The following is a 15,563-nucleotide window of genomic DNA, read 5'->3' as shown; positions in this document are numbered from 1 at the left end:
TGCCAAGTGCCTCTCACGTCTTTGGGAAATTGTAAATCCACTACTTTCAGCGTGCAGTGCTCCCGCTAGAAGTGGTGCCACCTGGCACCCACAGTGGCAACCTGAGGGTTAGACACCGGAGAGCGAGGCCTTTATGCTCATGATGCTCAACAGTGCCAAAGTCACTAGTATTTGTCGTGCTGTTATTTGGATGACGCTGTTTTTGCCTCATACCAGTGATACGTGAGGTTATCAAGGCAGATACTATTGTGGCAGCTTTTTGATCTCACCATCAGTTGCAACATAGTGATGTGATATACTGTCTGGTACTTTCCTAAGAAGTACATGTGCTTATGGTTTTGGCTCAGAGCTTGATGGTGATCATAAAGATGATTTCCTGTGATATCGACTGGAAGGCCATAGTTGCTTAGTTCTGCTTATGGTTTAATATGCGCTCCTGAGGAGTTGGTGCCATGGATTTGGAATTTGAATTTTGCTCTTGCATGTTTCCACATTAACACATTGTTGCTAATTTGAATACATTTATGTCTGTTGTGGGTGCATGAAACTGTTGTGGAGTATTCAAGCTGTAGTTACTAGTCCAATAGCCTAATCTGTCATCAGTGTTTTTAGAGTGTAGTGTCATGGAATTGAGGCAGGACTTGTACTAACTTCGTTACAAGAGGAGTGCACTTTTCATGCAAACAGTCGAGCGGCGGAGCGGAGCCTGTATGCCACAGAGGACAAGACTGTTGTCTGCTGTGTTGTATTGTGTGAAGTGTGTGTTCACCACTCTTGTGAGAGGAGCACCAAGTTAAACTTGGCGATGACATGGTGATGCCACATAAATTTAAATCATCTCAGGATCAAGCTGTCTTGTTTGTATGGACGAATGATGTGAGCTATGCTGGACTGGAATCTGAGTGAACTTTGAATTGATTGTCAACCTCATAATTTTTCTGCTTGGCCTTGTGTTCCTAAAATGGTTTCAAATGCACACATTTAAAGTATACCTAGTTTAAGTTGTTTGTTCGAACTGTACCGTGTTTGCTTTGTTTCATTGTAAGTGACTCAGACTAACTTTTATCCGCAGCCTTAGTTGGCTTTAGTGCACACACTGCTCGTGTCATACTCAAAAATCGTTGCAAATGGAGCAGTGGTTAAAGTAGTAGTTGTGTAGTTATACAACTGTGCCCGCATGCAACTTAACATGTCTTCTTTATGGTAAGTAGCAATCTGTTTTTACCTAAGTTGTTGATATTTCTACCTGGAGTTTCCATTGTTCGATTATTCTGTAACTGAATAGATAAGAAATCTATTATTGCGCTCATGCACAATGATTTTCCACTGTCTCACCCAGTGTGTGTGTGTGTGTGTGTGTGTGTGTGTGTGTGTGTGTCTTAATCTGTGATTAAGAAAGACATCCCTGCCTATGGCCTAGCTACTGCCGTGAGCTTTGGATACCTTATGTTAATTGGGCTAGTGTCTGAATAGTGAAAGCAACAAATCTCAGCCAAGAATTAAGGTGTAAATTACACTTCAGCTAGTGCCAGTAGAATAAAAGGGTTAGCACCCATTAATTATAAGTTACATAATCTCCTAGAAGTTAATACCATAGTTTAAATAACTTAACAGTCATCAAGACAAGATAAGATTCAAGAGAGCTCGATATGGACAGTAGATTGGGTATAGCTGATTGTGTGTAAGGCGAACACCTTGCTATGTGGTCTCTCTCTCTCTCTCTCTCTCTCTCTCTCTCACACACACACACACACACACACACACACACACACACAGAGAGAGAGAGAGAGAGAGAGAGAGAGAGAGAGAGAGAGAGAGAGAGAGAACTTATTGGCTGTAAATATTGTGTTACCGAAATTTTAAGTGTGTTAAAGTTTACCATATTTTAAGACACTCACCAATGAGCTTTACAAGATTTTATACTGTTTACATAATTTAAGGAGGTTATGAGCTTGGTTAATTCATTATTTTATTGATTGCAGTGATAAGGGCCCAATCGGAGAGTTAGTTACACTCTCAGGAGAAGATAGTGCTTGAAACCTAGTACGTTAGTCATTCAGGTTTCTGTTACAGAGCAAGGTTGGTTGTTTCCAACTTATTCTGCCCATCTCGGCTGACAAATGTGCTACTACTGCCACTGAAGTTGTGTGTTTACGTGGCACCTGGAGTCCAGCCTCCTTCCTAGGAGGTCGCCAGGTCAAGATTGTCTTGGAACCTGTCAGCAGTTTGAAGACAAATTAAGAAAGGATACCAATACAGGAATTTTTTTTTTTAGCCACAGCTCATTCTCAACATAAAAATTCCAGCACTCCACTCCCAAATCACATTATATTGAGACGGATAGATTCATGGCATTAAAAGGACCAAACTATGAGGACATCAGATCCTTAATCCTTTGCATGTCAATCTGGAAATAAGTAACCATACAGGAAGGACACAAAAGACAAATACCAATCTACTGGATTGTCTCCAAGAATTGGGAAAACCAAATGAGAGAAGAAAGCAAAAGCGAGAGTGATAAAAGGGTAAAGGTGGGACACTTACTCAACACAGAAAGCAGCTGGAGCCCCCCCCTCCCCCAGGACATGCTATGCAACCAGAAAGAGACCCCCCTCCTGCATATTACATTGGGCTGTGGGACAGAATTAATCATCCTTTTTAATCATTTTCTCAATTTACTTGTTAGGTTGCTCAGTCTGTAGCAGTTTCTATCTTTTGGGTCTTTTCCTGATTTCCATATAAGTATTGTGATACTATCTCTCCTTTCCGAGGGAAATTCGCCATCTTGCCATTTGTTGCTAGAAATGTGTAGAATAGAAAACTGAATGAAACTACTAGTATGTAGAATAGTTTTTAAGGTGTTGAAGGATCCGTTAGGGTGTTGAAGGATCTGATTGTGAATGTTGTCTGTTCCTGGGGGAGATATCTACAGTGTTTCAAAATGGTATTTAGTTCCCAGGCTGTAAAGTGTGAACTGTAAGTTGCCTGGTCTGTTTAGGTAAACAATATGGTATTACATTCTGTTAAAAGTTGATATTTACTGAAATTAGGATGGTAATTCTTACATCTGAACATTTCTGCATTATATGTTGCTAACAGTTCAGCAATGTCAGAGAAACTAGAGGTAATTTCCAATTCAAAGATTCACTGTATTCTATAACTGTTGTGAAATCCACTAATCTGCAACAGGAAGAAAACATGCTTTGTTGGTGCTACACATTTTAGCAATTTTACCTAAGTAAATTCAGGCTGCAGTGTTGTTTTTCAGCACGGGAGTGTAGAAGTGTGCACAGAATAAGCTAATTGAAAAACCTGTACAATGCACCCATTTATTTACATATAAAAGCCGGCTTCTGAATTTTCGTTTGCACGAGACTGAATGTAGAAGAACCGTGTGCCAATCTGAAGTTCTAGATTCATTTATTTTACTGTTCATGTTGCTTCTGCACAGTCTGTTTCAATGATTGTATCAACACCCATTTTTATCACGATGTATTGTGAAATTTCACAAGTGCCGTGATAAACTCTTACTGTTATCGTCAGTTATAGGCTTAGACTTAATTGTGCTCCTTTAAAACTTATTGTGCTCCTTTAAAACTTCAGAACAGTAAGTCTATCCTTGTTCAAAACAATGGCTATCTGATTTCACTGTACAATTATGTGAGAAATTTGAGAATTTTCGGATGCGTACAAAACTTAGGTACGAGTGTTTTGGATATATAATTTATTTCATAGCAATCAACATTTGTGGTTCACAGTTCTGGCAAAGAATATATCATCCCTGAATTTCGTTGTACATCAACACAAAAACACATTGTGAGAATTTTTGGCGGTTACCTTTGTCCTTTGCATAATCTATGAGCAATTTGTAGTAAATAGGCATTTGTAATTTTGTTACTGTAGCAGATATTCTAACTAACATATTGTGTTACATGTAGTTTTCCCTTAAAGAGGAATAACCCTATATCTGCATTTATCATACATGAACTCTGTATTCGAGTTTGCAGACAACTATAATTAACCTCAAAATGTTTTAGGGAACTAGTAATTTTTGCAACAGGTTTCTGTATTGCCTTAATAGAAATCTCATTTTCTGTATTTATTTCACTTCTTACAGGGAATTAGCAATTTTTTAGCTCAACAAATTAAACAATAATCAGTGGTCTTAATTTAAAAAAGTTATTTTTTCACTGCCTTTTAATACACTGAACCAGCCAAAATGCAACCCCACTGTGAATGCTGTTCTCAAACTTGGGATGACTTGGTTGGCATTTGTAAGCAGCTGGAAATAGCCCTGAATACTGTCAAACAATTGGTAGCTGCTGCGAATCTGTGTGTTGCAAGAGCTCCCGAGAGTCATTTACCTGCGATACCTGTACCACAGGTACCTTAAGTACTACCCTCTCCTGTGAATCCTGTCTCCTCTGCAAAAGTACAGAATCAGTCATTACTCGTCCACTTGACTGCGAGCGGTGTGTCAATGGTAGCAGGAGTCCTGTACAGAGTGGACGGGGACCAGAGTTGAGTGGTCCTGAGTCGAGTGAAGGCCTGAACCAGACACCTCGAAGGTTCTGTGACAAGCTAGGCTGTGACTTCCTGGACTTGCACCATAGGCTTGAGAACAGTAGGGTTCCCCTTTTTTTTAAGTGACCCTCCATCCGATCCAGATATGCCTCCATCAGATCACAGTATTATGATCCTAATGGTAAAGCTCACATAATACTAGGTACAGAAAGCTGTTTGAAATCTGAAATTGATAGGAGTGAGGGTTTTTTGGGGAAACTTTGAATGTATATCGAACGGATCGGCAAATGGCAAATGGTGGTGTATTTTGTAACGTTCCCTGGCATTTTCACAATTTATTTGTAACATATACGCCGATCTGGGCAAGTTATATATATATATATATATATATATATATATATATATATATATATATATATATATATCTCTTAATATTACTGAATGTGGTATGAAATATGTTTGTTATTTTTATTATATTTTTTTGTAACATTTCTCTGTATTAGGATAGGAAATTTCTATATTTATTATGTGAATGTAAAAGTGTCAGTATTTGCGGTATCAGCGATATTTGCTAGAAATCGATTTACAAAGAAATGTTAATAATCGTAATAGTCGTGCCGTTGTTTATCTTTGGCATGTGGAGACTCTCTGTCGTTGTATGGACAGAGCAGCTAGTTGTGTGGACAGAGCCGCTAGAGTGAGGAAGGGTCAGTTGTGGACAGAGCAGTCAGTGTGTGGAAGAGTCAGTGTGTGTGTGGGTAGAGCCGCTAGAGTGAGGAAGGGTCAGTTATGGACAGAGCAGCTAGTTGTGTGTGGGTAGAGCCGCTAGAGTGAGGAAGGGTCAGTTGTGGACAGAGCAGCTAGTGTGAGGAAGAAGTGAGGAAGTGTTAATCCTTGATCGCTCTAGCAGACGCGATGTGCAGCTACGCTCGCGCCCATTAGACGCGCCTGATTCATTAACCCGCATTGTGGGCACTAAAGGTTGTGTATGCATCGTGGTTATCCAGCAGAGTTAAGATGTACTTCTTTTGTATCTGTCGGGACTTTGCCGCCTTTAATCAAAGCGTACGAATTAATGTGAGTTGACTTGTTGTTTGGGCTAAATATATTAGTATTCATTAAAAGTGTGAATTATTTATGTAAATGAGCATGCCCACGTCATCTATAAATCACATGCGTAATGTAGTAGGTTTGATCAGTGATAAATGTCGGCTTGGCAATAATTAAGACATTTTCTGTTAATTAAAATATTCTTGTGTTCTATGGCTAGTGCCGGGATAAAAGTCAGTAAAAATATTTCACAAAAAGAAAAACCCGCTGCATTCTGGAAAGTGTATGCCAAGGCCGAATGATTTAAGAGACTCAGTTCTTATCCAGATAGTACTATCCAATTAATATGAGTGCACGTAATAATTTCCTTTAAATGTACGTAATCCTTAAGAAAGTAAAATTTGTTTTTTTATTACCACACGTAATGAAGAGAGTGGTTCTACAACAAAGTTCGCACTAAGGCAAATTAACTTTTAAGCAAGAAATAAAATTATTATTTCCTTTTTTTATTTCTACGAAATTTCAAATCATTCATTCCAGGAATATCATTAAAATGGCACCCAGCGTGGGGCTCGATTCAATTTTAAGAGGAATTTCATTAAAATTTTTAGCAGTAGACAAGAAACTCCAATCCACTGAGACAAAAATTAAAGCTGCATGCGAGATTGTTGGGGCAAGACTCATATCGTGGGTGGGTATAAAATGATAATCAGATGCTTCTTTTGCCCACTGGACTCATCTATTTATGTAACTGAAAACTTTAGAGAAAACCACAGTTCACTTGTGCGGAAGATACCCCCATCATACTGTAATTATCAATTGAGACTTTAATCATAGAACAATTGACTGGGAAAATAGCAGTTTAGTTAGAGGTGGGTGTTGATAGGACATCCTGTGAAAATTTACTAAACATCTTCTCTGAAAACTACCTAGAACAGATAGATAGGAACCCCACTCATGATGCAAATATATTGGATATAATAGTGAAAAATAAACATGACCTCTTTGAGGATTTCCACACAAACTGGTATCAGTGACCATGATGCAGTTGTGGCAACAATGATTAATAAAGTACAGAGGACAATTAAACCAAGAAGAAAGGTATACATGTTTAATAAACTAGATAAAAAATCAATAGAGTCTCATCCTGAAAACTTTCAGCATAGGGCAGGAGCATGTGGAGGAACTCTGGCTCAAGTAAAATAAATAAATAAATATATATATTTATATAGCTGACCATGTACTGGACAGATATGTATCCAGTATGGTAGTTCAAAATGGGAAATATCCTCAGTGATACACAGTGACTGTATAGAAACTTCTGAAGATAAAGACTATTGCATAACAGGTATAAAATAAAGCATAGGGCTATAGATACAGAGATGCTGAATGAAACACATGACAGCAATGCGTGATTCCTTTAATGACTACCGTAGCAGAATACTGTCAAGCGATATTTCACAGAAGCCAAAGAAATTCTGGTTGTATGTAAAGGTCATTAGTGGCATCAAAGTTAGTGTCCAGCCCCTACCGAATGACGAAGGGACTGAAATAGAGGGTAGCAAAGCAAAAGCCGAACTCAGTTATCAAACGTTCCTTTACAAAATAAATCCCAGCAGAATTCCCCACTTTAATCTTCATACCACTAAAAATATGAATGAAGTAACTATTAGTGTCAGTGGTGTTGAGAAACAGCTGAAATTACTGAAATTGAATAAAGCTCCAGGCCACAAGGGAATCCCTGTCAGATTCCATACTGAATTTGGAGTTGACTTAGCCCTCTTCCAACTATCATCTACTGTACATCACTTAAAAAAAAAAAACCATGACGAGTTCTCAGAAAAAAGCATAGGTCACATTCGTCTATATGAAGGGTAATAGAAGTGAACCACAGTACTACCATTCAATATTCTTGACATTGATTTGTTGTATAATCTTTAAACATATTCTGAGCTCCAACATAATGAGGTATCTCAAACAGAAAGACCTCCTCAATGCCACTCAGTATGGATTCCAAAAACATTGCACACGGAAACCCAATTCACACTTTTCTCACATAACATACTAAAAAGCTTTGGATCACTGCAATCATCTGGATGCAGTATGTATTGATATCCGAAAAGCATTTGACACAGTACCCACACCTATGCTTATCGTCAAAAGCGCAATCGTATGGGGTATAAAGTGAAATTTGTGACTGGAGAGAGGGCATTTTCGTAGGGAGGATGCAGCTTGTTATCTTAGTTGGAGGGTCATAGTCAGATGAAAGTAACTTCAGTTGTACCCCAGGGAATTCTGCTGGAACTCTATGTTCATGTTGTATATTAATGACCTCGCAGACAATATTAATACTAACATCAGACTTCTTGTAGGTGATGCACATATCTATAATGAAATACTATTTGAAAGAAGCTGCATAAATATTCAGTCACATCCTGATCAGATTTCAAAGTGGTGCACAGATTGGCAACTTGCTTTAAATGTTCAGAAATGTAAAATTGTGCACTTCACAAAACGAAAAAACATTGTATCCTATGACTACAATATCAACGAGTCACTGTTTGAATCTGCCAACTCTTACAAATACAATGGGAAAATGTAGTATCTTATTACCATAATATCAATGAATCTCCTTATGAGCCATAATTTCTCATATCTTATCCTCGTGGTCCTTACACGCATTTCTTGGTGGCAGTAGAATCGTTCGGCAGTCAGCTTCAAATGCCGGCCCTCTAAATTTTCTCAACTGTGTTTCTGGAAAAGGATGTTGCCTTCCCTCCAGGTATTCCCATTTCGGTCCCTGAAGCACCCTTCCTAACTCAAAGGATTATCTACTTCAATTTCACTATAAACTACTTCTGACATCAACACCCCTCCATCAACTGTATTCAATCTATCCTTTCCAAATGCCATTAAGTCCTTTGGAAAAATTTCAGGTGAACTCTTCTCAGTTTTAGCCAGTTTCAATACTTACAAAAATTTGAACTTCAGTGCTTTCTATCAGCACATGGAGATCTGGTTCTTTCCCTATACAGTTACAACAACTGAGAACTATGACTGTTTCCTTGGTCTATCCCTGTGTTTGACCTGTACCCTTTGACAGTGTAGCCTTTTTGTACTTTCCCACCTCCTCCTTATAAAAAACCACCCACCCAGTCCAATCAGCACATGCCCCTTTGACCCATGTCAATTCGTAGGTTTGTCTTTCCTTAACCAATCTACAGAAAGCCATTCAGTCAGTATTGCTTAGTATGTTCCTACATTGCTCGGGAACCCTACAGAGCTTTCCCCCCAAGTCAGCTTCCCCAAATCTGTAAGTATCAGCATTCTGCGAACACGAATTTTTACAGATTGTTCAGTAATATATACATGCCATATTCTTTGCAGCTCGCATTACTACATTAGTTTTGAAATCTGTGTCTTCTGATGCATGCAAGGTGAAATAGTTCTGTCATAGTTGGTCACCCAAAGGATCTCAATAATGAAGGCAATGTTTTCTCCAGATGAGTTAGATCTTTCAGTAGTCTGCTGAATTTTTCTAACAGTATGGCATCTGTATCTCAATCTTTTAGAGGCCTTCTATATATTCCTTCCATGTCTCAGCCTTCTCTACTTTGCTAAGTACTGGCTTGCCAACTGAGCTCTTGACATTCAATTGCTGCTGCTTTTTCTCTAAAGGTTTCTTTCATTTTCTTACAGGTGACATTTTATAGTATAAACAGCCAAGCTTTACAATTTTCCTTTTAGCCATACCTGATCAGCTGCTTTGCATTTCCTGTCAATCTCACTTTTTAGACAAATTCTTTTCTTCTGCCTGCTTTATACACTGCATTTTTATATTATCTCCTTTTGTCAATTAAATCCTGTTTCTCATGTTATACAAAAACATCTGTCAAGTATCTGGTTGTGACCCTTTGAAATGATCTCAAATGGAATGATCAGATTACACAAGTAACGGGCAAGGCGAACTCTAGATTGTGGTTCATTGGTATAATCCTGAAGCGATGCAGTCCTTCAACAAAGAAAATTGCTTACAATATGTTAGTTCGTCCAGTCTTAGAGTACCATTCATCTGTACGGGACCCTTGCCAGTTGGGTCTGATTCAAGAAATCGAGAACGTCCAAAAAAGAGCGGCAAGATTCGTGACTGGTACATTTAGCCATCTCGAGAGCATTACAAATCTCGCAGAAAGTTTGAAGTGGGACACACTTGCAGACAGACAACGCACTAAACGGAAGGGACTGCTCACTAAATTCCAAAATTCTATCATCGCCGACGATGTAGAGCATATATTATTGCCACCAACTTTCAAATCGTGCAATGATCACCATTCAAAAATAAGGGAAATTAGAGCTCGTAATGAGGCATTCGGACAGTCTTTTTCCTCTTGCGCGATCTGCGAGTGGAACAGAGGGGGAGGGGCAGTGGGAGGGGGGGGGGGAATATGACTTTCGCGCGAATTGTGCCCTCCACCATACACCATTTGGTGGCTAGCAGAGTATATATGTAGATTAACAACTTCTACTGGGCCCTGTGTTGTCTATTTGATCCTATGCTGTATATTTTTTCACTCAACATTAGCAATCATCATCTATTGCATTCCTTTCCCTTGTTTCAGTCAGTAGTTACCTAATATTCCCTTGAAAACTCAGCAACCTGCCCAGATTCCATACCTCAATTCGCTGCATTCTGCGATTTATTCAATTATAATCTGTAGCTCACATCCGATAAATTCTAGTCGGAGTGTACATTTGCTTCTGTGAATATTTTGCAGTTAAAAATCTAGTTTTTCAAACTAGTGCCTGTCTCTCTTCACATACCCAAGAGGATACTATCATGATTAAGTCATTCAGAAGAGCTCCATGCTCTCCAGAAATGTAACAGCTGAAGTTTCCCTTTACTTTCAGTTATTCGCATTACCAACATAGGAAGGCCATGTTGGCTAATGCTACAATGCCACATCAGTCACTCACCCAGACTGTTGCCCCTACAATTACTGGAAAGCCTCCTGCCCCTTTTCATCAGTCATATGTTAGTCTGGCCTATCTATAGATCCCTCCTCCTCCTCCAAACCCCCCCACCCCCCCACCTCCAGCCCTGTCGCAAAATGGGCATACCTGCGATACAGCTGTCTATCACTGAGATACAGGAGCCACTCCACTGTGCTAGGGTCCATGTTGAAAGGGAGGGGAGGGGGGGGGGAGATAACTATGATAAAAGCATTGAAAATGTTCCAGACATTCATAACAAGTAATTAGGTATGTAATAATGTTTACTATGTGAGTCGAAAGGCTGTTACTGCAGTTTGGAGCAAGAATATTCCACATGGAGACTAGAAACTTGCATGTGGTGTTTTTCAAAATGCATCTTTGATCCTGAGACTTAAGTCCAACATTTTATAGTACTTCCGATATCTGAATTTTATTCAATAAACCTTTCACATACATAAATTTCCAAGGTATACAGAATTTAATGCATCAAGAAAAAGACAGACAGCAAAAAATATACTTGTTTTAGGACTTTACCTGGAGCTCCTGTAGTCTCTACTATCTCCCCAGCCATCACCATTGGCACATTGGTTACTGGTACTCGAATAACCATCGTTTCGGCGCCCCCGGTAACTTGAGCTGCCACCACCTCCACTGCTACTACTGCTGCCGCTGTATTCTGTGCTCTGTTTGCTGGCTGAAATATTTAGTTGATGCCATTACATTTATTCTTCAACACAACAGGGACAGATAAAGAAGTACAGTGAATGAGATGGGGGTAGGGAGGAGAGGGGGGTGGGGAGGGGAGAGAGGGAGGAGAGGGGGTTACAAAAATTAGAAATTAGCCAAACGTGTCTTAATTTAAAAAGATGGTGAGGTTTTTGTATACTTTGTTACAGTATTGCCACAAGCTGAGATACATGACACACAATATGTGTTGTTTAGTAAATTGTAAAGGCTCAAAAATTTGAGGCTTAGCTGCATGGCTTCTCAAATATGAAAACGTCATCTCAAGTGTTATTAAACAGTCACTGAAATAAAGCAATGAGGCACAGAAATCACCTGCACAGTTTTTGTCACAATTGTCAGAGTCACAAATCTTAAAAAGTGTGGACAGTGAACAAACATGAAGAAACTTTATTAACAGCTTCAGTAGAGGACCTGTACCCTGTTTTGAATGCAAAAAGCATTTTCTGCTAATCATATTAACCTTACTGCTCAGATCTGCAGTACTACATAATAAAATCAGTCTCCAGTAGAGCACGTCTATGTAAACTTTATGTACTGAGATTAGGGGAAAGGGACAATGTTAAATGTCAATCTCTTAATATACATACAGGATTAAAGTTTTATGTTTTGAGTCCAAATTATTATTTTCTTATTCAAAACAAAGACTTTACCCACAATGTTAAATTATTACAAAAGTACTGAATGTTCAGGAGATAAGAGCAGATCTTAAAGTCATCAGTTTCCCGAATGAAAAGCAATCTGCCTTAGCCTTTGCTGTTTATTCATGAATTAAGTAAGGAAATATTCTTACACTTCACAACAACCTGCTTACTATCCAATGTGCAGCAAGCAACCAGAAGAACACGTATCTCACATGCTGACCAGAGCTTCATCGAAATGGGTAATTAGCAGCAAAATATACAAAGCAAAGTTGTTCTGCAATTTGTGTGTCTCATTTCTGTGAATCCACCTCTTCAAAATATTAAGGGCCTATATTCCATACCGTGAGAGAAGAGTTCTGACAGCTAATGCGGCCTTGGCGCACATGCTTCACGCATCCACGATGGTCAATCAGATTGTGACCTTTTATTTACATTACCGTGGCAACACCCCAGTGTTGCCATAGTGCTGGGCGACAGCTGCTTTCGGTCAGTTGCACCACGTGCTACGTTCAGGTTTGTGTGTATATGTCTGCATTACGCTACCTCTGAGAGTTTCTTCCGTGTGTATATGTGGAAAAGTGTGGCTAAGTGGAAAATGGCTGCCTGTAGTGCAGAGAAGAGGGATTTTGGGAAAGGAGTTATGCTGAAATCCCAAGCACACAAATTTATAGACAGATTGCGTGTTTACTTTGAAAGGGAAAGGGACAATGGTGAGCCTTTGATATCAGTGAGTAAAGTGGTTGACAGAGTGGCAGAAGCATTGAACATCTCTACAGCAACAGTGAAGAGTGTCACAAATGATAAAGAGGCTGCCAATTCAGCTGTGAGCCCTGTTATTGTGACACCTGGAAAGTCAAGGAAGAGAGTGTGTCATGTGACAAACAGACAACTTTGACGAAAGTGCAATCAGGCAACACATATGCGTACAACAGCAGGAAGGAGTATCTGACACTTCAAAAGTTGATGGCATCACTGTCAGAAAGTGGTTTGTTCACAGGCAGAATGAAAAGTCTCTCCATTATTTTGAAAAAAATTGGCTTATGCTGGAAAAAGTTCTCAGGACAAAAGGTATTAATGGAGTGTGGGGACATTGTAGCATGGAGATGAAGTTTCCTGCGTGAGTTGCTACCAGTGAATCCGGAAAATATAATATCGATTGATGAAATGTGGGTCAACGTGCGTCATGCATCTTCCGTCGCATGGACAGATGACACATGCCACATAACTACGAGAGTGCCTACTGATAAGGGAGGGCAACTAATTATAGTTCATGCTGGCTCTACGAAAAGTTGTGCGCCCGGTGCTATGATGATGTTTCAGTCAAAAAAAACTGTCGACTACCATGAGGAAATGAATGTAGATACATTCAAACACTGGTTCATTACTCGTTTGCTACCAAACGTCAGTTCTGGTAGTGTTTTTGTAATGGACAATGTGCCGTCCCATTTTGTACAATTAAATAAGGCACCAACAGCTGCTGTAAGGAGAGTCGAAATAGTCAGCTGGTTGAACGATAATAAAATAGGCTTTCAACAGAATATGCGCAAAGCAGAACTTCTAGAATTAGTGAAACGATACAAGCCGCAGAAGACGCATTATGTGATTGATACATTAGCAGGTAACCACGGCCACAAAGTTATATATCTTCCACCATACCACTGCCATTATAATGCAACTGAACTCATCTGGGCTCAAATAAAAGCAGATGTTGCGGAGAAAAACACAACCTTTTGTAGTGGTTAATAAAAAAGAAAAATAAGAAGAGAAGAAAAGGTTGAAAATGTGGGAAGAAATCATAAGTGAAATGGTTTTTTTAAAATCGTTAATGACCGTGACAAAAGGGAAAGAAAGAAAGAAAGAAAGAAAGAAAGAAAGAAAGAAAGAAATGCAGATCGGACTTAGTATTACAGAAAAGCTATCGGGCTTCGTGATTCGGAAAAGCTATTGTTGGGGTGGTCCTTGTGGCGTTTTTGAGCAAAAGTTAAACCAATTTCCACTACAAAAATTATTGAAAAGAAACAGAGAATAACAAAATGTAACTGACAGGGGGATGTGGCATAGATAAGAGTTCATCCTTTACCAGGTTAACTTGTCTTCTTTCGTGCGGGGTCCAGGTCTTCAAAAATCTCCTTCATTTCTGCGTTAAAAGCCTGCTCCGAAATCTTGCAATCGACCAGGAATCACTAATTTATACCAATTAAAATCATCTTGATACTGTATGCAATTTAATTTACTTTGCTACTTCCATCCTCTGAATTTCTTAACAACTTCCACAATATGTCTACACATTAAAATCAGATCAAGACTAGCTAATAAGTTTTTTTTACGTCTTCATCAGATCACGTCTGCCTTAAGCTTCGGCTATCAAGAGACAATCAAGAAACGGATAGAAAACAAAAAAAGAGTTACAATTTTAGTATTTTCTCTGCCGTCGAGTGCTCATACCGCTGCGACGGGATATTTTTTATCTGAGGGAACGAGTGTAGCGCGGCGAAATTCAAAGTCCCGCTACACTTTATGTTGCGGGACACAGAGAGACTGGTAAATGAGGCTGTCACACAAATAACGCCAGCAAAATCTGAAGAACATCGTGACCCATGTGTGGAAAGAGATTACAAGGTCAAACATAGAAGAAGGTGTAAGAGAAGAATCCATTCATAATACTGTGATTTCTTTATCAGACGATGAGGACAGCAGCAGCTAAGATACCGAAGACTATGTGGTCATGACAAGAGATGACCAATCAGATGATGATCTACATCTACATCTACATTTATACTCCGCAAGCCACCCAATGGTGTGTGGCGGAGGACACTTTACGTGCCACTGTCATTACCTCCCTTTCCTGTTCCAGTCGCGTATGGTTCGCGGGAAGAACGACTGTCTGAAAGCCTCCGTGCGCGCTCTAATCTCTCTAATTTTACATTCGTGATCTCCTCGGGAGGTATAAGTAGGGGGAAGCAATATATTCGATACCTCATCCAGAAACGCACCCTCTCGAAACCTGGTGAGCAAGCTACACCGCGATGCAGAGCGCCTCTCTTACAGAGTCTGCCACTTGAGTTTATTAAACATTTCCGTAACGCTATCACGGTTACCAAATAACCCTGTGACGAAACGCGCCGCTCTTCTTCGGATCTTCTCTACCTCCTCTGTCAACCCGATCTGGTACGGATCCCACACTGATGAGCAATACTCAAGTATAGGTCGAACGAGTGTTTTGTAAGCCACCTCCTTTGTTGATGGACTACATTTTCTAAGGACTCCCCCAATGAATCTCAACCTGGTACCCACCTTACCAACAATTAATTTTATATGATCATTCCACTTCAAATCGTTCCGCACGCATACTCCCAGATATTTTACAGAAGTAACTGCTACCAGTGTTTGTTCCGCTATCATATAATCATACAATAAAGGATCCTTCTTTCTATGTATTCGCAATACATTACATTTGTCTATGTTAAGGGACAGTTGCCACTCCCTGCACCAAGTGCCTATCCGCTGCAGATCTTCCTGCATTTCACTACAATTTTCTAATGCTGCAACTTCTCTGTATACTACAGCATCATCCGCGAAAAGCCGCATGGAACTTCCGACACTATCTGC

At 39.6% G+C, this 15,563-nt stretch overlaps 1 protein-coding gene across 1 annotated transcript in view; it reads right to left on the bottom strand.

Moving 5' to 3' along the window:
• The window catches only part of LOC126236635 (ATP-dependent RNA helicase DDX3X), a 187,738-nt gene that overhangs the window by 122,208 nt on the left and 49,967 nt on the right, over positions 1-15,563 (bottom strand). The window contains exon 3 of the mRNA XM_049946083.1: positions 11,101-11,260. Coding sequence (XP_049802040.1) covers positions 11,101-11,260 — 160 coding nt within the window. The remainder of the gene's footprint in view (positions 1-11,100; positions 11,261-15,563) is intronic.

Source organism: Schistocerca nitens, chromosome 2 (assembly GCF_023898315.1).
Source record: "Schistocerca nitens isolate TAMUIC-IGC-003100 chromosome 2, iqSchNite1.1, whole genome shotgun sequence".
NCBI lineage: Eukaryota > Metazoa > Arthropoda > Insecta > Orthoptera > Acrididae > Schistocerca > Schistocerca nitens.
The sequence above is the reverse complement of the archived record's forward strand: the minus strand, read 5'-3'. Positions and strand labels throughout refer to the sequence as shown.